At 41.4% G+C, this 20,789-nt stretch overlaps 1 protein-coding gene and 1 long non-coding RNA gene across 3 annotated transcripts in view; one reads left to right on the top strand and one right to left on the bottom strand.

Annotated features, from left to right (window-relative positions):
- The window catches only part of LOC143733052 (uncharacterized), a 203,144-nt gene that overhangs the window by 50,655 nt on the left and 131,700 nt on the right, over positions 1-20,789 (bottom strand). The window lies entirely within an intron of this gene.
- LOC143733042 (cytosolic sulfotransferase 3) overlaps positions 2,526-20,789 on the top strand; it is a 37,004-nt gene continuing 18,740 nt past the window's right edge. The window contains exons 1-2 of one of the 2 annotated variants that reach the window (XM_077224593.1): positions 2,526-2,841; positions 14,740-14,878. In XM_077224593.1, the coding sequence (XP_077080708.1) occupies positions 2,818-2,841; positions 14,740-14,878 (163 nt within the window). In that variant the 5' untranslated portion in view covers positions 2,526-2,817. The remainder of the gene's footprint in view (positions 2,842-14,739; positions 14,879-20,789) is intronic. The other variant, XM_077224594.1, reaches the window with a different exon arrangement.

Raw genomic sequence — 20,789 nt, 5'->3', positions numbered from 1 at the left:
GAGTGTGCTCATTGTACCATGGCATTGGACTATTTTCTTTAATCTTCTTTAAGCGCAAAGGAGCAACTGTGTCTAAAGTGCTGGAAAAGAGAGAAGAACTTGATACTGCGACAGAAACTTTTAACTCTAAGCTATCTGGGATGCTGAGATGAAGACACTGATCAGGAAGATTATTAATAAAGCAACGTTTAGTCGCAGAAGTGATAGGTCTCACATATTTGTAACACTGAGTCGGCTTTGCAGCCTTGGCTAAATGAAGTTTACATGAGACTAGATAATGATCTGAGATGTAATTGCTCTGCTGCAGAATTTCAACGGCATCAACATTGATTCCACGTGATAATATTAGATCTAGAGTATGATTACGACAATGAGTAGGTCCTGACACGTGTTGTCTAACTCCAATAGAGTTAATGTCTTTAAATGCCAATCCCAATGCCTCTTTTTTGTTATCTAGATGTATATTAAAATCACCAACAATTAGGGCTTTATCTGCAGCTAGTACTAACTCTGATAGAAAATCAGCAAATTCTTTGATAAAGTCTGTATGGTGCCCTGGTGGCCTGTATACAGTAGCCAACACAAATTACATTAAGCAGCAACACCTCAAATAAATTATATTTGAAACTAGACTAATTCTGAAAATATTACTATAAATTACAGCAACACCTCCCCCTTTGCCTTTCATTCGAGGTTCATGTTTATAACAGTAATCTTGGGGGGGTGGATTCATTTAAAGTAATGTAATTGTTTGGTTTTAGCCAGGGTTCTGTCAAACACAGCACATCTAGTTTATAGTCTGTAATCATATCATTATCAATAAGTGCTTTTGAAGTAAGAGATCGAATATTCAGCAACCCGGGCTTCATCATTTGTATTATATCGATTTTTTATTTGTTAAACATCAATTACATTTTTACCCTTAGATGGCTTTGAAAGTTTTGGTAACACTTTATTTTGATGGTCCCTTTTGAACATTCTGTTAACTAGAAGTAACTTTGTAACTACATGTCAACTAACTCTCATTAGAGTATTAGTGTCTGCTTCATATCTGCAAACTCTTTATTGTGATGGTCCTCCAACAGACATTCTACTGACTATAAGTAACTTTGCAACTACATGTCAACTTATTCTAACCCTAACCCTACCAGTATACTAATACTCCAATGAGAGTTAGTAGACATGAAATTTTACTTGTAGACAACAGAATGTGTTAAAGGGACCATCAAAATAAAGTGAAACCGAAGTTTTTTGTATTTCCTAATTCGGGGAACAGACACAGTCTCTATATGGTGATATCTAGGTGACAGAGTCTCTATGTGATGGGATGTATCTGACCTCAGGGACGTGAGACAGCTAGCAGATGGTCGGTTTAGCCAGTCTGTCTGCTTCCTGACCTGGGCCCCAGTAGTCCACCAGTCACGTGCAATAAAAAGGGAATGTTAATATTTTTATATATATATATATATATATATATATATATATATATATATATATATTTAATGATGTTAGCCAACCATGTATGGCCATTTACTGGCAATCTTTTTAGATAATTTCAAACAGATGGTCAGACTGATGGTTGAAAATAACAATTTTAGTGAATATATGGCTTTTGTTTCTTAATTAACCTAAAGGAATATTAAAATAGAAAAAAATCCAGGTTGTGACCCCTTTAAATCATTCTTCCATTTCCCTTACTTTGGATCAAGCTGATTAAATTGTAAACTTAATTAATGAGCTTGCCCCTGCAGTTTTGCTCCAGCTTTTTAACTGCTATGTTTTCAGTCAGTCTTCTGAAACTGTTAATTACTTGAACCAATGATAATTACAGGACCTGAAAGAGAGGTTGTAAAGGGAAATGTAAAAGGAGTGAGGGACAGAAAGAGATAGAGAAAGATTAATAAATAAAAAAATGTAAAACATCTAAAAAGCAAAGATTTTCTACCATGAACAGCCTAAATCCTAAAATATAATGGATATAAAGTGGAATTAAAATACATTCCTAAGATTTTTCTTTACAGACTCCAGGATTTCAGAAAGAAAACACAGCCTAGCTGGAACTAATCTGGAACCACTGAGGGAAGGGGCGGGGGGTTAGGGGGGGACACTTGTTTGAGTCTCCAAGAAAAACACTTTTTTCCACAGTATTTGAAGGGCTCCACTGGCCCAGGGAAGAGTCTTATTGTCATAACATCATAAATCAAATTTCTGTTTGCAAAGTGTTTGTTTGTTTACTAAAATGTATGGCAGTGCTCTACTTAAAGAGCTCTACTTAGTGTAACAAACGAATATTCACCTACATTGTGGGGGGTGGGGCAGCCAACTATCTCCATGAGGAAATAAGGTGTGTGTGTGTGTGTGTGTGTGTGTGTGTGTGTGTGTGTGTGTGTGTGTGTGTGTGTGTGTGTGTGTGTGTGTGTGTGTGTGTTCTATATTATAAGGACCAAAGTCCTTATACTGTGGTGGATATTCAGACTTCAGGCCACACCCCCTATGTGTAAGTGTGGGGGTGGGGGTGAGAGAGAGAGAGAGAGGGAGGAGGAGGAGGAGATTCAGGAGACTCAGATTTCATTTGTGATAATCATTGTGGAAAAGTGAATAGAGGAAAGGCTGTCTGAACTTGCATAACTTGTTGTTTGAGGTTGAGTGTAAAGTGCAGAGAGTGAGAGGAGACAGAGAGAGAGGATAAGCACTGCATTATTACACCATGTAATATAATTTACCACGGAAGAGCTGCATGACACATTTGAGGAGAGCAGAAGAGAAGAGCAAACAAAAAGGATCAAGAGATTTCCAGGAACAACACTTTTCAACATAATGGAAATCCCAGACTTGTCCTCAGTAAGTAAATACATTTCTAGAAATTATTTCAGGATATAATTGAAGAAATACCTTACCTGATGTATAAATCATCAAAGGCTGTTGCATTCACCCTTGGGCGTGAAACTTTGGGAATGAGGATGGGTTAGTTGAGAAATGAGAAATCATTGACAACATATGCTTTGGAAATAAAGAAAATAACATGATTGCAGTTTAAAGGCACTATAGAAAGTAGTAGAAAGTAGAGTATACTTTAAATTGTGTAGTCTCATTTATCAACTTATCATAGGGATATTTCTGCTATTTGTCAACATTAGAAATATAATTGTTTTTATAATTTTATTTATAAAAGTTAAGAGTAACATTGTACAGTAAGTGTACATAATCATAATCTTTTGCTAATTACTTGAATTAATAATTCAACATGAAATAATGAGTATTGAATGCATGAACATACAAGAATGAGTAAAGGGCTATAATGGGAAGGGGGAAATATTGTGGGACTGGGTTAAGAATGTTCCTTCCTTTATTTCCCTTTTTCTTGTTACATAGTGGATTTTCTGTATATTTGTTATGAACGCCAATAAAGTATTAAAAAAATAATGAATAAGCTCACCTTAACAACGACCAGAGTCATATGGATTCATGCGTGTATAAAGGCAACCTTAATTAAATGATAGTTAATGCATTAATTAACACTTAGGGGTAAAGTAAATCAAATATGGTCTATAATAATCAACAAGAAGTACTCTGACTTTGAATAAAATGTAAATAATTGCAACTATATAATTATAACAATTATTAAATATCACGTGAATAATAATGTCCAAAGTTAAATGATTGCCATCTGCAGCTTTATGACTGGATTGGATGACTAATAATTCTTTTATCTAATCAAACTTATAAAAACGCACTAATAATTTGAAAAATAACAACAATATAACTCACCATACTGGGTCGATCCAACCACTCAGTTTACTTTCTTTAGCTGAACCACTATCAAAGAGTCTAAGTATTTTAAATCCATGACGTGTTTCAATGCAAAACTCTTGATGCTTTATAATAGGATGATGTAGGATGAGAAACACCTCGGTTACGTATTTAATATCCGTTCCTTGAAGGAGGAAACGGAGACATCACGCCGGAATGTACAGACAAATTGGGATCTCAGTTTATGATCTAGACTGTAGTCTTCATATCGGCTGGAGGGACCGGCTCTATCACGTCCTTCGCGAATAGGACTGCGAACTCTGCCTGTAGTATAGGAGCACCCTCGTCTCACACAGAGGTGAACTGAATGCCCCTGAACTTGGAGGGACGCCAGGCGAACTGAATCGCATAGCCGAATCTAATGGTCCCAATGGGCCAGCGAGACGGGCCAGGAAGCACTAGCCAGGCCCCCAGAGCATAGCTATCAGCTCTGGGTCATGCTTGGGCAACGCTACTTTTCCCTGAAGGGGGCAACACAGCCGAGTCTTCTTCCTCAGAGGACTCATCCACCAGAGCCCAGAATGAAAAGACTAGTTCCCCATGGGAAGGACCAGCGCGCTCAACCGAAAGTCTCATTCCGCATGAATTTAAGCACTCAGGTTCTGTCATATTCCTCCAAAGTGTGAACCATGGATCCCTTTCTGAAGCAGAAATGTGTTGATCTGATCGTGGTTCCAATTTCTCATTGCATCCTGTAGTCAAGTCAACTTCATTTATATAGCGCTTTTAACAATATAGATTGTTTCAAAGCAGCTTTAATGTGATAATAGGAAATTAAAGTAACAGAGATTGTTTTGGCTTTACAGCAGCTCTAGAATAAAGTTATTGTCTAGCTAAAGTTAGATTTGATTGATTCACTTCCGTCACAACAATCATTAGTTATTAACTTAGGGGCCGCCTTTATCCACCTTTAAACCTCTGGATGCTAAATCAGCTGATTTAATAGATTAATTTGCATTCCTCCATTGTGTGACTTCAGACACCTATAAAATTTCAGCAACTCCTTTTGCCACAAAGCATTTGAATCTTGAAGTCTCATTCCGAGTAAGTACTAATTTAAGTACTAAGGTGCTGTCGGTCAAATAAAACAGAATCTTGAAATTGCATCTTTAGTTCCTTCTTCCACAACCTGTCCATATGACTAGCAAGTGTGGCAGCTGTGAGCTCCATATAAGGATAGTAATAGATCTTAATGTGTCACTTTACTCATCAGAAGAAAGGAATGTGCAAGTTGTTAATCATTATGCAGAAGTAAATAGGATAGGATGCCATAACCCTTCTCACTAGCTTCCGAAAAACAGATGGAACTCCCCCAAAGCCTTCAGGCTTTAAACACTTTTGGACCTGAATAGGGAACGAGACTGTCCGGAGTCAATTTTGATTCCTCTGCTTGTTTTTTCTTATCCCTGTCCTACTCATGCGCTCTCACACAGCTGAGCTCATTCTCAATCAGCATTCGCGCTCCAGCTATTCTCACACCTGTTTCCCCTTTGCCCTGATTTTCTGCCTATTTAGATCTCATGTTCTTTTCCCCTCTTTGTCGGTTTATTGTTTGTTCGGTTATGCCCGTTACAGACGCATCATCATTGTGAATTACTGCTGCTAATTCTTGTCTTGTGTGTGTATGTCAGACGAGAGATTTCACCTGCTATCCTGTGTGAAGCCTGGTCGCGACACACCACCGAGCCTCGTATCAACAATCCTCCCTGCTACTCTGGTAAGCGTGCCGTGCATTTCTCACCCAGTGTGAGGTGGTGTTTTCTGTCACGTATGCCTCCGACCGTGCCAATGTTGCGTATGTGGTGTCCCTCCTTACTAGCCGAGCCCGGGATTGGGGAGCGGCAGTCTGGGTGGAGGGAGCTGATTGCCTTGAAAAGTTTAATTTATTCAAGGAGGAGATGTTAAAAGTTTTCATCCTTTCTGTCTTCTGCACTAATCTGTCTTCGGTCGCAAGGCTTCTCGCCAGCTGGCAGTACTTCGTCAAGGTAGACGCTCCACAGCTGATTATGCCATTGACTTTAAGACTTTATCTGGCAGCACCCACGGCACGCTTTTTGGAAGGCTTGATTGAGGAGCTGAAGGATGAGATTTTTTTTTCACGAGAGTTTCCCTCACGCCTGGATGAGTTGGTAAAGTCAAATCAACCTCATTTACTGTAGCGCTTTTAACAATGTAAATTGTTTCAAAGCAGCTTTTTACAGAGATAAACATATAATTTAAGGTAACAGAGGATGGTTTGGTTTTATAGTGGTTCTTGAATACTGTTTTTTTCAGCTAAAGTTAGTTTTGATTGATTCACTTAAATGATAATTTGTTATTAAATTAAGGGCCGCTAAGACGATACCGGTCTCTCTAAACAGACTTTAAACGCGAACCTGTGATAGACGCTGATGGCGTTCACATGCGCATTAAGAATTGATTCTATAGTTGTATGCGTTTGAATATATGTGCGCAGGTTTGTAATTCCCTACAAACCATGCCTAAACAAACTACTTGTCTTGTCTATAAATTTTGATGCAGAATTTTATTTTATCTTATCACTTCGGGTAGGTACGCAAACCGGAAATTCCACAACACTTTATCTGTAGAGTGGTATAGGGATCCTCCATAGGGAGAGGCTAGTTGGCACTTCAGCACTGCATTGTCATCGGGTCCAGTCGAAGGTCCTTCGTTAGATCTGGAAACGGCCTGGATCCGGCAGGCTGCGGGAAAACCTCGGGATAAACAAAGACACTAAAATTAGCGTAGATACCATTCTTCTTATGATGTAACGAGTACGTCAGGATTTAAGGGAAGTGTTCCCAGTTCCGGCTGACCTAATCTATGCAGCCTAATATTGAATTATAGAAGTCGATAATATATTGTGTGAATGCTCGGTCAAAGAGATGTGTTTTTAGTCTAGCTTTGGACTGACAGACTGTGTCTGCTTCCCGGACAATGTTAGGAAGACTGTTCCAAAGTTTTGGTGCTAAATAGGAAAAGGATCTACCGCCAGCAGTTGATTTTGATTATGGTGGAATTAGCCATTCGTTTAGACAAACGTTTCGATCTATGCCGACGTGGTCGTGCTGACGTCGCAGGATTCCGGGGATCCCCATTCACTCAAACAGCGTCACTTGAACCACACCCAGAGCCTGAGCCAATGCAGGTAGGGAGAATACACCTCTCCTCCGCTGAGCGCCAACTCTGTATTCGAGAGAGGTTGTGCCTTTACTGCGGTGGTACTGGACATTTCGCTGCTACATACTCGGTAAAAGAGAGAGGTCGCAAGTAGTTTGGGGAATATTGGCGAGCACGACTACACTATCCCCATCCTTCAAGTCCCGCACGATGATTTCGGGCATTCTTCGCTGGGGTACCACTTCTGTCACCTGCTCTGCTCTAATTGACTCCGGGGCTGAGGGAAATTTTCTTGATGAGACGTGGGCTATTGAACATGGTTGCCCCTTCATGAATTAAAAGAGGCACCCACGGCCTTCGCCCTGTATGGCCGCGTACTTTCTAATATTCACCTGGCCACTGCCGTGAGTCTCACCACGTCTGGCAACCACCAAGAGAGAATTTATTTTCTTGTGTTTCAGTCACCTATGGCCCCCATTGTCCTAGGACAGCCATGGTTAAAACAGCACAATCCCCAGTTTAACTGGTCTGATAGTTTTATTGGGTCTTGGAGCTTGTCTTGTCATACCAATTGTCTTGTCTCTGCTGTTCCCTCTTTCCTCTGTGTCTGTTTTTCAGGAGGAGTCGATTGATTTATCTGGCATTCCGGAGGAGTACCACGTTCTGCGAGCATGTTCAGTCGTTCAGGGTCCGCTTCTCTCCCTCCCCATCACCCGTTTGATTGTAGTATTGACCTTTTCCCTGGCACCACTCCTCTTCGCGGGTGCTTGTATTCCTTGTCCGCTCCTGAATGTGAGGCGCTCGAGAAGTATCTTGATACATCGCTCATGGCTGGTACCATCGTTGCTTCCTCCTCCCCCGCCGGTGCGGGACTTTTCTTTGTGAAAAAGAAAGACGTCTCCTTGCACCCCTGCATTGATTATCGTGGGCTGAATGACATCACCATTAAGAACCGGTCTCCTTTACCACTGATGTCATCAGCCTTCGAGATCCTGCAGGGGGCAAGGGTATTCACGAAGTTAGATCTCCGTAACGCGTACCACTTGGTGCACATCAAGGAGGGGGATGAGTGGAAGACTGTGTTTAATACTCCATTGGGGCACTTTGAATATCGGGTTTTAACGTTCGGGTTGGTAAACACCTCAGCCATTTTTCAAGCGCTTGTAAACGATGTGTTGAGAGACATGCTCAACATTTTCGTCTTTGTGTACCTGGATGATTTCCTAATTTTCTCCCCATCTCTCCAGCTATACATCCAACATGTGTGTCGTGTGTTACAGCGGTTACAGCTGTATATACTTGTTACAGCGTGTGTCGCGTCCCTGTTAAACCCGAGAAATGCGCACTTCATGTCCAGTCAGTGACCTTCCTTGGTTCGGTCGTGTCTGCGGAGGGCATAAGCATGGACCCCTCCAAGGTTCAGGCTGTCACTGACTTGCCTGTTCCTGAGTCTTGCTCAGTGCTTCAGCAGTTTTTGGGTTTTGCGAACTTTTATCGCCGCTTTATTCTAAATTTCAGTCAGGTTGCCGTCCCTCTGACTGCGCTCACGTCCGCAAAGTCCCGTTTTGTCTGATCCGAGGCTGCTCAATGCACGTTTGAACGTCTTAAGAGATTGTTCGCTTCCGCTCCCATTCTGATTTTGCCTGATCCGCCAGCGATTCTGGTGGCCTGCCATGGAACGTGAGGTACGTCAATTTGTTGTGTCATGTTCTGTCTGTGCTCTGCAGAAGTCCAGTAATTCGCCCCTGACGGTCTGCTTCGTCCCCTCTCTATTCCCTCCCACCTTTGGTCCCATATTGCCCTAGACTTCGTCACAGGGCTTCCCCCCTCCAGCGGCAATACGGTGATTCTCACTGTCGTTGACCAGTTGTCTATTTTGTCCCTCTCCTCCTCTCAAGCTTCTGTCGGCTACTGAGACTGCGGTTGTGGACCACGTCTTTAGGATTCACGGGCTTCCTGATTTCACACGTGCTCCAAGACTCAATCACGCAGACTCATTCCCATAGCATCATAAACTTCCAATGCAGCGTCTCGTTCCCTTTTCAGGCAACCATGGTTACAGACTTAACCTGACACGTTTTGCTGTGTTTCCTGTTGATTCTTGTGTATTAACTGCCAATGAATTTATTTTCCCAATCCGTTCCTTTTGTTTTTGTTTTCTCATCATTGATAAAAATGTACTTGTCAATGGCTATTTGTTTGACCTTAAATTTAAACCATTCCAATTTATTAATGTTAGACATATCTAGCTTTTAAATATCCTCAATGAGAGATGTCACATGTTGATAAAATCTATCATTCTTTAAGTCATTATTGAATTTCCAAATATTAGGAGAGATCTGAGGTTTCATAGAAATTGATCAGGACAGAGTAACCAATGATCTGTAAGTGGGGAAACTGAAATTATACAATCTGAGACATCATTACATTATTCACTAGAAATAATCCAATAATCTAGTCTCGAACATTGTCGGTTTCCTTAGGGGTTAAACCATGTTTGTTGAATACTGTTTGGGTTAGATACCCTCCAGTAGTCAATCACATATGTTGTTGTACACAAATTCAATATAGTATCATTATACACCGTATGTGAACCTCTTTGGTGTTTCCGGTCTAACCTTAAATCAGGGGCTATTAAAGTCGCCCCACATTTTCTGATTTATAAATTATTTTCCATTTGTTAACCAGATTACCAGGTTTCTCAAACATTTCTCTATTAGCCACTATGTTATTATAACCATAAATACATAGTAATATTACACTTACTAACTATGCACACAGTAGTTGGCTGATAGAGGAGGGGTCTCTGTCAGTGATTTTATCATAAAAATATGGTAGAACGAGGTATCATATTGCCATATCCAAATAAAGGTTTTAAAATAAAAATGTTGCCATAAATAAGATTTTAAAATAAAAATGTTGCCATATTCAAATACAAATTTTAAAATGTAGACTAAGTGTCACTAATTAAACAAGTATATGTTCAGCTAATTGTCAGCCTCTTATGTCTGCATCTCGAGAGATTGCATCTCAAGTGAAAAATTATGTTTTATAAACAAAGTTCACGAGGAGCACATTCAAATGGTCTATCTAATCAGAGAGAGGCATATACATCCGACTCACCTAGTTACCTCGACTTCTGCATCCCTTCGCCACGAGTGCTATGGGTTTGAGGGCCTAAAGAGGGTGTGGGATTGTTTTGCACACATTCGCGAAAGTTCCACAGACACAATGTGGTAATTTCCAGTTAATTCTTAAACATACCATTGTGGGTGAACGTACACATCGATTTGAAAAAAATAATCAAGTAACCAATTACTCTTGCAACAATTACATTCACAGAAAGAACATTATTTGTGCTCAAAATTAGCCTATAATGTAAAATACACCTTACGGGATGATGAAGGTTCATTTCCAAAAGCACAAACATAAAATAAAACAAAATGTTTTATAAAACATTTTTAAAAAGACATAAAACAATTGACATTACTGTAGGCTATACAGGAGTGGTGAGCAGTGACTTTTTTAACCGGGTATGCTGGGTGCACGGTATGATAAAAATGCACCTGGTACAAATACATTGGATGGGTTTCACGTTCGCTCAATACAGAATGTTAGCTGCTTATTTGCTTACTCTCATGACACATAGAAACACAGCTAAAGTTTTCCTAATATGTTTGTCATTTTATTGAGAGTACCCTACATTTACCTGTTGATGCCTTCACAAGCACCTGTAAAACCTGTGTTTGAGTCGAGTCAGGCGTGAAGAGTGAATGGGACAAAATATGCTGTATTTTTGTTATTCCGCTAGGTGGCACTACATGCTTCACCTTTAAACATACAGAGCATTGGCTGAGGTCACGCATATAAATCAGAGATGAAAAATAAGAAACACCATGGCAGGCGTCAGTTTAAATGTAAATGTAAATGCCAGAAGTGTTTTTTTTTTTATAACCAGGCCAGGGGTGTGAGCCCACAACATCAGTGGACGAGGGAGAAGTGACTATGGACAATGAGGGCAGGCTGATAAACTCCAGTTAGGAGCTAGCGACTCCCACCCGGTAACTTCATCTTTGCTGTTTCTAGACAGCACCATGAACTATGACTTATTTTCATCGACCTGCATGGACCGTGTTATATTTACTATAATTCTGTCAAGATTTCTGTTGCCACGATCACTGCGAAATTCAGCCAGTCCTCCAGCACTGCCGGTGCCGGATTATTACAGCACTGTGCCATCTCCGTGGAAGCCCTGCTATGACGTCGAGTCAAGTCACCTTCATTTATATAGCGCTTTTAACAATATGGACTGTTTCAAAGCAGCTTTACATTGATAATAGGAAATTAAAGTAGCAGAGATTGTTTTGGCTTTACAGCAGTTCTAGAATGAAGTTATTGTCTAGCTAGTTAGCATTGATTGATTCACTTCCGTCACAATGATCATTAATTATTAACGTTGGGGGCCTTTAATGCGATCCGGCCGCTCGTTTGCATAAACCTGCCTGGTGGCTCTGAGAATTTTTTTGTAACGAAAACAATGTTACGGACAATGTTAGAAAGATTGTTCCAAAGTTTTGGTGTTATATAGGAGAAGGATCTACCACCAGGAGTCGATTTTGATATTCTAGGTATTATCAACTGGCCAGAATTTTGATATCGCAATAGACGTGAAGGTCTATAATGCGTTAAGAGCTCGCTCAAGTACTGGGGAGCTAAACCATTTAGTGCTTTGTAAGTAATCAGCAATATTTAAAAATGTATACAATGTTTAATAGGGAGCCAATACAGTGTTGACAGAACCGTGCTAATATGGTCTACTTCCTGGTTCAGGTAAGAACTCTAGCGGCTGCATTTTGGACCAGCTGTAGTTTATGTATTAAACGTGCAGGGCTTGACGTTCGTCGAGCCACAGGTCGTGTTACCACCAGCATCGTCAGTGCGAGAGGATCCAGCAGCTCCGTCTCCGGCCTCGGATCTCTTCACTCCATCTCAGCTCATTGACCTGTCGGCTTCCCCCTGGGTTCCTCCCACGTTCGGCTCCACCGGAGACCCTCTGGCTTGCAGCTCAACCGGATTCCCTCAACCTGCAAGCTACTCCTTGATCAGTCTTCATACCACTTCCACCACGGACTTTTGGGCCATCCGCTGGACTCGGTCCCTCCACCCCTATGGCTGCAGCGGGTTCCTCCTTTCCCTCAGCATCGCCTCTGTCCTCCATCACACGTGCTCCACCTCATCCCTCGGGTACTCTGGCTTCTACTCTCCGTCTGCGCCTGTGGATCCATCGCCCTCGTCTCCATAGATCCTCCCTCAGTTGTTGTCAGCCTCCATACCATCTTGGCTCCTCCCTCCCTCTACTCCACCATGGGCTGTTGGCACTGGCAAGGTCTGGATCTGTGCTATCGGACTTTCTCCACCATTGACACCTTCGACATTGGACTCTCTGTTTTGCCCTGGCCGCCGCCTAAGCCGTCACCCCTTGTTCCTGTTTCCCTTCATGGACCTGGCCCTCCATCCCTCCCCCTGGTCCTCCACCGTTCCACCTGCCTCCTGGACTCTTGTTTTGTTTTGTGTGGTGTCTTAGAGCGTCTGGTAGCCGTTCCGTAGAGGGGGAGTTATGTCACAGTGTTTGGTTTGTGTTCCCTGGGTTTTCACTAAAGGTTTCTTTCCCTTATCATGAACTGCATTTCCTATAACCCTTTGCCTGAACTCACCACTGATCATTGCACACAGCTGTTCCCAATCACATTGTTTGCACCTGTCTATTTATACCCTGTCTGTGTTAGTTCATGTTACGGAGTCATTATTGTATGTCACTCGTCTAAGCTAAGGTCTGGTTTCAAGTCTGTTCTCGTTTTAGTTCTTGCTTGTTTTGTTTATTTGTTCTCTGACTGATTAAATGGTTTTCGACACTGGCATGGATGACTACAATTCTGATTATTTGGACTGACTCTTGCATGGATGATTATTTGGATTACCATGTTGCTGTGTTTGGATCCACCCATTTCTCCGCTAGCGATCGTGACAAAAACTCCATCAGGTGACAGAATGGAGAAAAAAAAGTAACCAGGCTCAGTCGGGGGCCAGTTCTCCTATGGCCAACAAAAGAACAGTCTATGATTATGATTTAGGCAGGTCAGAAGTCATATTGGATCAGAACATTCAGAATATTTATCCAGTTACATCTGGTTGGAAGTCGGAGTCATCACACCGCTATGGAGACGAGTTTGTTGAGGATCAGTGCCGATGGCCGTCGTATTGATGAGGACTTCACAGGGATATGCGTTGTGAATGGGTCCAGGTGCAGGTCCACCATCTGATCCGGATACGGCCCGGATCCGGTTGACTTCAGTAAACCTCGGAATAAACAGAAAGACTAACATTAGCGTAGATGCCATTCTTCTTATGATGTAACGAGTACATCCGGTGTTATAGGAAGGGTCCCTGGTTCCGGCTGGCCTAATTTATGCAGCCTAATAATCATTTAACTGATTTGAATAATAGATATGTATGATGTTCTTTATGAATGCCAGGTAAAAGAGATGTGTTTTTACTCTAGACTGAGTCACTTTCATAGTTGACTCAATGTTAACAACTTACTAAAATCAGGTCATAAACTTACCATCAAATACACATACACTAGCACAGTGGTTCTCAACTCCAGTCCTCGGGACCCACTGCTCTGCACATTTTTTATGTCTCCTTATTTAACACACCTGATTCAGATCACCAGCTCGTTAGGAGAGACTTCTTGATCTGAACTGAGTGTGTCAGTTAAGAGAGACATACAAAATGTGCAGAGCAGTGTGTCCCGAGGACTGGAGTTGAGAACCACTGCACTAGCACACATAGTACTCAGCCCAGGTCAGTGATGTCAAGTAGTGTCATTTGGTGGCTTTTCAATAAGTCACAGAGCAGAAATACAGTATGGTTCATGGTCTGCATCTGGATGGAGTGTGAGCTGAAAGTGGTACCAAGCAAACATTCCCCTAACTGCAGTGTATATGATTTATGTTAGTTTAGTTCTTTTGGGAATCTGCAACCCCTTTATTCTATTTTATTTTATTTTATATTATTTTACATTAAATATTTAGCTTTTCTATAGCTGTGTATAAGCCACAGTAAGGTGAGTTTGAATGGAAATAATCATGCAAAACAAACTGTCAAATTATTGATGTTATTAGTGTATTTAGCCTTGTATACATCTGATAAGGATCCATGTAAATAATGGTGAACTAATGTACTATCCAATGAAGTTTATGACGAAGCTGCAGATGGCAAAATTTTACATTATGACAATACTAAATTACTCTATAACACCTACACGTTACTACATCTACTTAACATAGTAATAACAGTAAATTATGCATAATTGCAAGTAACTGAAACTAAGGTTTAGTTTTCCCCTAAATGTTAATTAATGCATTAACTATCAAACATGTACTAACAATGAAGTTAAGGTTGTGCTTAATCATGCATACATCCAAATTACTCCTATCATAGGTAAGGTTAGCTCTTCATTTATTCTTGATTAGTTTGTGCATTCTCTACTCATTAGTTCATGTTGAAGTAAGTATTGATTCAGGTATTAATACATAGTTATTCATGTATCCTTAGGTACCAAGTTAGGACGATTAAAAGCATGATTGTTTTCACCATATTTATTACATACTCTATTAATTGATTTTGTAACTGAAATATTGCTTATTCACAGGTTTTGACATTAACTGTTTATGGCCAGTGATTATTATTTAATAATGACCAAGCAATAAAGCTTCAGCATTAAACTGATACTTTTTATTACTACAGATGAAACTACCTAGTCGACCTGAGTTGTTTGATTTTGAGGGTGTTTCTATGATACACTACTTCACTGACAACTGGGAAAAGGTGAAACACTTTCAAGCAAGACCTGATGACATTCTTATCGCCACTTACCCCAAAGCAGGTGAGGGTGCTGCATGAACTTTAACAGATTTAAAGAAAAATAGCCACTATGCTACGGAATTTTTTTTTTCGTCAAAGATGCATTAAACTGATCAAACGTGATGGCAATTTTACAAAATATTTCTGTTTCAAACTGTCTACTGTGATTTAATAAGAAATGGGTTACACTTTATAAATAGTATAAAGTAATAAAGTATTTACAAATCATTTTCAAACTATTAGTTAATTAAATGTCTTTGGTAGCACTTTGTTTTACAGTCCTGTTTTGCATGAACATACTATGCACTTATTATAGTAATGACACTAACTAGGTACTAACCCTGAACAAACCCCTAAACCTTAATTTAACCCATTTAGTTACCTTATACTACTCATTACCTTTGTGGTAAGAACACTGTAAGTACATTGAAAGTGGCTTTTCACCATGCCAAAACAGGCGGGCCGATTTAAGTCGTGCGGAAATACCTTTTTAGTCAGAAAATGCGCAAAGATCATCTCACTGACGCCAAATAGAAGAAAGAAGCCTTCTGCTCGTCGTAGAACAAGCCTCAAGCAGCGGATTAATGGCGCAACCACAGTGGCCAATCTATATCTGCCCTTCATACTATGGCGGTCCTCCAGGTATACCAGTCCAAGCTTCTCCATGACATGGATGAGACTGGTCCTGACCCAGTGGCCTTTTAAGGACCTGCACAGTGAAACCAACCTCACCCTGCGCGCCAGTAAGTCTACAGCCCAAGCGATCAGTTGTGCCATGGATAACCGGGTGGTCCTCGAGGTCGACTCCCTTTGGTTGAATTTGACAGAGATCAAGGATGACAACAAGATGGCCCTCCTTGACTACCCAGTCTCTCCCTTTGGCCTATTTGGTTGCAGTTGATGGCTGCACTGAGCATTTTACAGCAGCCCAGAAGTCGTCGCAAGCGATGTGCCACTTCCTGCCAAAGTGGACCAGTTATTCCACTGCCTCGAGTCACCCCAAGCCGGCTCCCGTGCCCACTCAACCCCAAGCCAAAGCCAAACCAGAGGTGAACCAGAAGTGCTACCTGTTTCCCAGACATCAGGGCCCCAGCCCTGGGCTAGAGCTGGATCCTGAGCAGCCTAAACAGCCCTGATGTTTCGAGCATAAAGAAGAGGAGGTTGAGTCCCGTCGTGGCTGGACCACTCCAGCAACCATGTGTTCACCTCCCAACCCCCTGTTAAGTTTCGGCCATTGGAGACAAGATAATGTGACAATACAAATGTGTTTGTTGTTGGCACTGGGTCTGCCCCCTCAGTGGTATGCGTGCCGAGACATCCTTCCGCTTTTATTGTGATCCAATTAAAAAACATACACACTCACGAATAGAGCATTCCTCCATGTCATTATCCTATCTCAGGCATCAGCCCCCTGCTACAGTGGACAACCCCTCAACCCCTTCAACCCCTCGCCGCCCAGAGCCAGGCATCACAGACCATTCTTGAGATTCACGTTCGAGGGGTTGGCTTACCAGTACGGTCCTATCATTTGGACTGTCCCTAGCTCTGCGCATGTTTTACGAAATGCATATTTACGAAATGCATGGATGTGGCCCTCTCTCCCCTGATACAGATTATAGTATGCATGCTGAATTACTTAAACGGTTGGCTTCTCTTAGCACAATCGAAAGAGGTGGTCCCTGTTCCCCTGGAAATTGTATCATTTGTATCAGCTGACTACATTAAGTAGTCGTAACAGACGCCTCCAAGACAGGTTGGGGCGACCTATATGACGGTAGGCTGTCTTTAGGCTTCTGGATGGAGCCAATGACAAACTGGTACATCAGCTGCGTAGAGATGATGGTAGTGCTTCTGGCCTTCAGAGAGTTTCGGTCAGGGCTCAGGGGGCACCATGTCCTTGTCTGATCGGACAACATGACAGTGGTAGCCTACATAAATTACCACTTTATGCACTTTATAAAGCCACAAGTGACAGAAAATTAAACAGTGATTATTGCAACATGTTTTTTCTTTTTTTTCTTTTTTTACCCCATCGCCATGGACCTGCCAGCAGAAAGATTGCTTACTGAAAGAACACATCCAAGACTTTCTTGCTGCGAACTGTGCGAGAGTTGATAAGTGCAAGCTTGTCAAGCACATCCCTTTTTCACTGATAAGTATTGTGAAAGTTCTGATCCAATCTGACTTCTGACCTATAATGCTGCCTGAATCATAATCATACATTGTTCGTTCGTTGGCCGGAGGAGAACTGGCTCCCTGACTGAGCCTGGGTTCTCCCAAGGTTTTTTTCTCCATTCTGTCACCTGATGGAGTTTTGGTTCCTTGCCACTGTCGCCTTTTTCGCCATTGGTTTTTGGCTCGCTTAGTTGGGCACATTTAATTTTATATTTAACCCTTTCACTGTCTGCTCAACCAAATGGTTGAGCACATTTTGAGTTACTATATTTTATTGAGAAGATTACCTAACTTAACTCAAACTTATTGAGCCATCTCTACCATCTGGTTGAGGTATGTTATGCCAAAAAAAATCCACTAGATGTCACAATGTCAATCAACAGCACTTGTCACAACACTTCTTCTAACATGGATGTCAGAAACAAATAAATCACCACAGCCATGTGAACTGTTTTTGGTGAAATTTCGCAAGCTAAGCATTTTTTTTTTTTTTTACATATTACACTGTAAGAGCCCTAACTTAACAAAATGATGTTACTTGGTGCCATGCAAAAACTTAAGTATGTTTTTAATAATTTTTCAAAAACATGCTCAACCAAACGGTTGATTTGGCACATAACGATTAACTGTCAGCCCCTTTTTTGAGAATGCACATTACAATGCACTATTAAAACTTGGTTGTAATTCAAGAATGCTTTGGAATAAAGACCTAAGTTTGATCTTGTTTTAAAGAAAACACTCAGCAGAGTATTGCTAAAGTAAAAGCACTTAAAAAAATTAAAGTATGAACAAGTTATGGAAGTTTTAAATTTACATTAAATCAAATATACTGTACTTAATATTTTTTTCTTTTATATAAAACATATATTTTACAAAATATTTTTACTATAAAATTACCATAAAATCAAAGCCATATATCTAACCAAGTTGTGTTCCAAATTTGAAGCTGATATCACAAAAATTGAAGTTCCCATGAGATTTTGTTTAGGCGTAATACAAAAAATGACATAAATTCCATTGAATTTAATTGTATTCATTCTGCTGTAACAAATTCATAAATTTCTGTCCAAATATCACTTTTTTCACAAAATATGGAACCTTGAGACTCAATGTGTCAAGACCTTTCTGTCAATGTGTTTTGTCAAGATTAGAAAAGGTTTTGATCATAAATTATGATGGGCAATGAAAAAGTATGGCAAAGTATGTGTATGAATTCCGGTACCATTTTTTACCATTAAGTGACATCTCAACCATTTGGTAGAGGCCGATATTTAAAAAATTATGGGATGTGTTGAAAAAAAATACATTGAGTGTGGTTACTAGCGATATTAGGAGATAAGAAATGCAAACAAAAAAATTTTCCATCACTTTTGTCATAGTCTACTGAAGGACGAGAATACGGAAGTAGAATATACAATATTTATTTGACACGTAAGGCAAGCTCCAAGACAACAGGAGATCCAATCAGAGGTACTCCGCACACAAGATATACTTTTACTGGAACAGTCCTTGGTATCAATCGGTCACCAGATGATTTGTGACGTTCCCAGATTAAGGAAGTACAGGTGAATGGAGCTGGGAGATTCAAGGGTGATCTCCACGTTGAAGCTGTTCAGGAGACACAGATAGGAGGTTAGCATGAGACTGACAATAATTTGCGAGAAGAGTGTTCTAGAACCAGACCATGAGGGTTAGGAACCAGGGAGTCATGGGTATCGTATAGACGAGACTGGACGCTGAGTGTAAAGTGACAGGGCATTATAAGCAGTGAGCGACAGAGGTGAGTGATGATGACCTGCAGGTGGAACTGATCAGAACTCCGGAGATGATGAGCGAGACCAGGTGCGCTGAGTTGAGTTAGGTTGAGATGTGTTGTTGCTGATAGGACCCGTGACAGTACCCACCCCCCCCCCCCCCCTCCACGGCCAGCTCCTGAGGGCCGTAGACTCCGACGAAGAGGGCGGCCCCGTGGACGAGGGCCCGGACGCTCCGGATGAGCTTGATGAAACTCTTGGAGGAGTGTGGGGTCCAGAATGTCATCCCGATGGACCCAGCAGCATTCCTCTGGTCCGAATCCCTCCCAATCCACGAGATACTGAAGCTGATTCGCTCGTCGACTGGAATCTAGAAGGGTGCGGACCTGGTAGATGGTCTCTTCAGCGGTGTCTACAGGAGGATGAGGGGGCACTTCGTCGGCATTAGGTTCTGAGGACTGAGAGGAAAGGGGTGCCACGTAAGGTTTCAATAAAGAAACATGGAAGGTAGGTGCGATCCTGAAGTGACGGGGAAGGGCAAGACGATAGGACACCTCGTTGATCTGTCTTACGATTGCGAAGGGCCCGATGTAACGGGGACTCAGTTTCCGGGAGGGCAACCGGAGACGTATGTCCCGGGTCGAAAGCCACACAAGCTGGCCTGGAGTATAGCGGGGAGTGGCTCTGCAACGAACATCTACTTGTTGCTGATTTTTTTCGGACAGCCCTTTGGAGATGGACATGGGCTGAATCCCAGACTCTTTCACTTCAATGAACCAGTGTTGGACCGCCGGAACATCAGATGGTTCCACTGTCCAGGGAAACAGAGGTGGCTGATATCCCAGGACACACTGGAACGGAGTTAAACCTGTCGAGGACTGACAAAGTGAATTCTGGGTATACTCCGCCCCTGGAAGGTACTGATGCCAGTGATCTTGTGCTTCATGGCAGTAAGTTCGCAGATACCTTCCAATCTCTTGAATTTTCCATTCCGCTTGACGGAAATTGGGGATGGTACCATTGGGGATGGTACCCCGACGTCAGACTGACCGACACTCCAAAGAGTTTAAAGGAGCATTTCACCCCTGGGAACCTTGATCTTCATTGAAAGTGGGTCATATATGTATTCGAAATCTGTAAACATTTTCAAATTTGGTGCCTTTTTGACCGAGTTATGACAGAAAGTAACTTTATAGCGCATTAGTTTGGTAAACCACATTTCCCACAATGCAACGCGTTTGAACAGCTCCAGAAGCCACTCCCACTAATCCAGAACACCGCCTATACGTGACCCGCCTATACGAGAATGCATTACGCTAGCTAAAGTTACCACTTGAGTTTGAAAATCATTTGCGATCTCATTCTTGATTTATTCCTTCTTACTATTTATTTTGAAATGGTCAACTATTGTATGGTACCGGGATGTTCAGTCACCTCAAGGAAAGGTCCAAAAGTAAGTTTTAAAAATAAGATGTAAAAACAATGTAGGCATACACATTAATTTGCTATCTACTGTCATAATGTTAAAAGTTGGTTACTAGTTCCAATTGCTAAACTACTATCATACATAAATAAGAAGCAACACTATTAGGACAAAATTTAATTGAATGTTATACATTTATTGAAATATTTATATAACAAAAAATATATATATATATTATCAAAAGTTAAAGTTCCTCCTGGGCGTCTTCGACTTCTTGGTGCCCGCGGTACTGGCCATCTGGAGCTGGATATTTTTGCCGAATTGCCTGCACAACACAAGCGGGTAGAATGATGCGACGTCCTCTGCCTAATCTCTCTCCTTGCAGGACCCATTCAAGGAAGTGCCGGTATGCAACTAGACGATATTGTCTAAAACATATTGAGAATAAAGTTAGCGATATTTTGTATTTAGGTGCCACAGTAGTAAACAATGCCACATTAGACTGTTTGTGCATTTAAACATGGTATCTTATGCCGCGTTCCAGGCAACCTGTAATCCGTGTTTTTTCAACTCGTAACTGG

This window comes from Siphateles boraxobius, unplaced genomic scaffold, assembly GCF_051911475.1.
Source record: "Siphateles boraxobius isolate OS27281-9 unplaced genomic scaffold, OSU_SipBor_1 9, whole genome shotgun sequence".
Classification (NCBI taxonomy): domain Eukaryota; kingdom Metazoa; phylum Chordata; class Actinopteri; order Cypriniformes; family Leuciscidae; genus Siphateles; species Siphateles boraxobius.
This window is presented reverse-complemented; position numbering and strand designations above follow the sequence as displayed.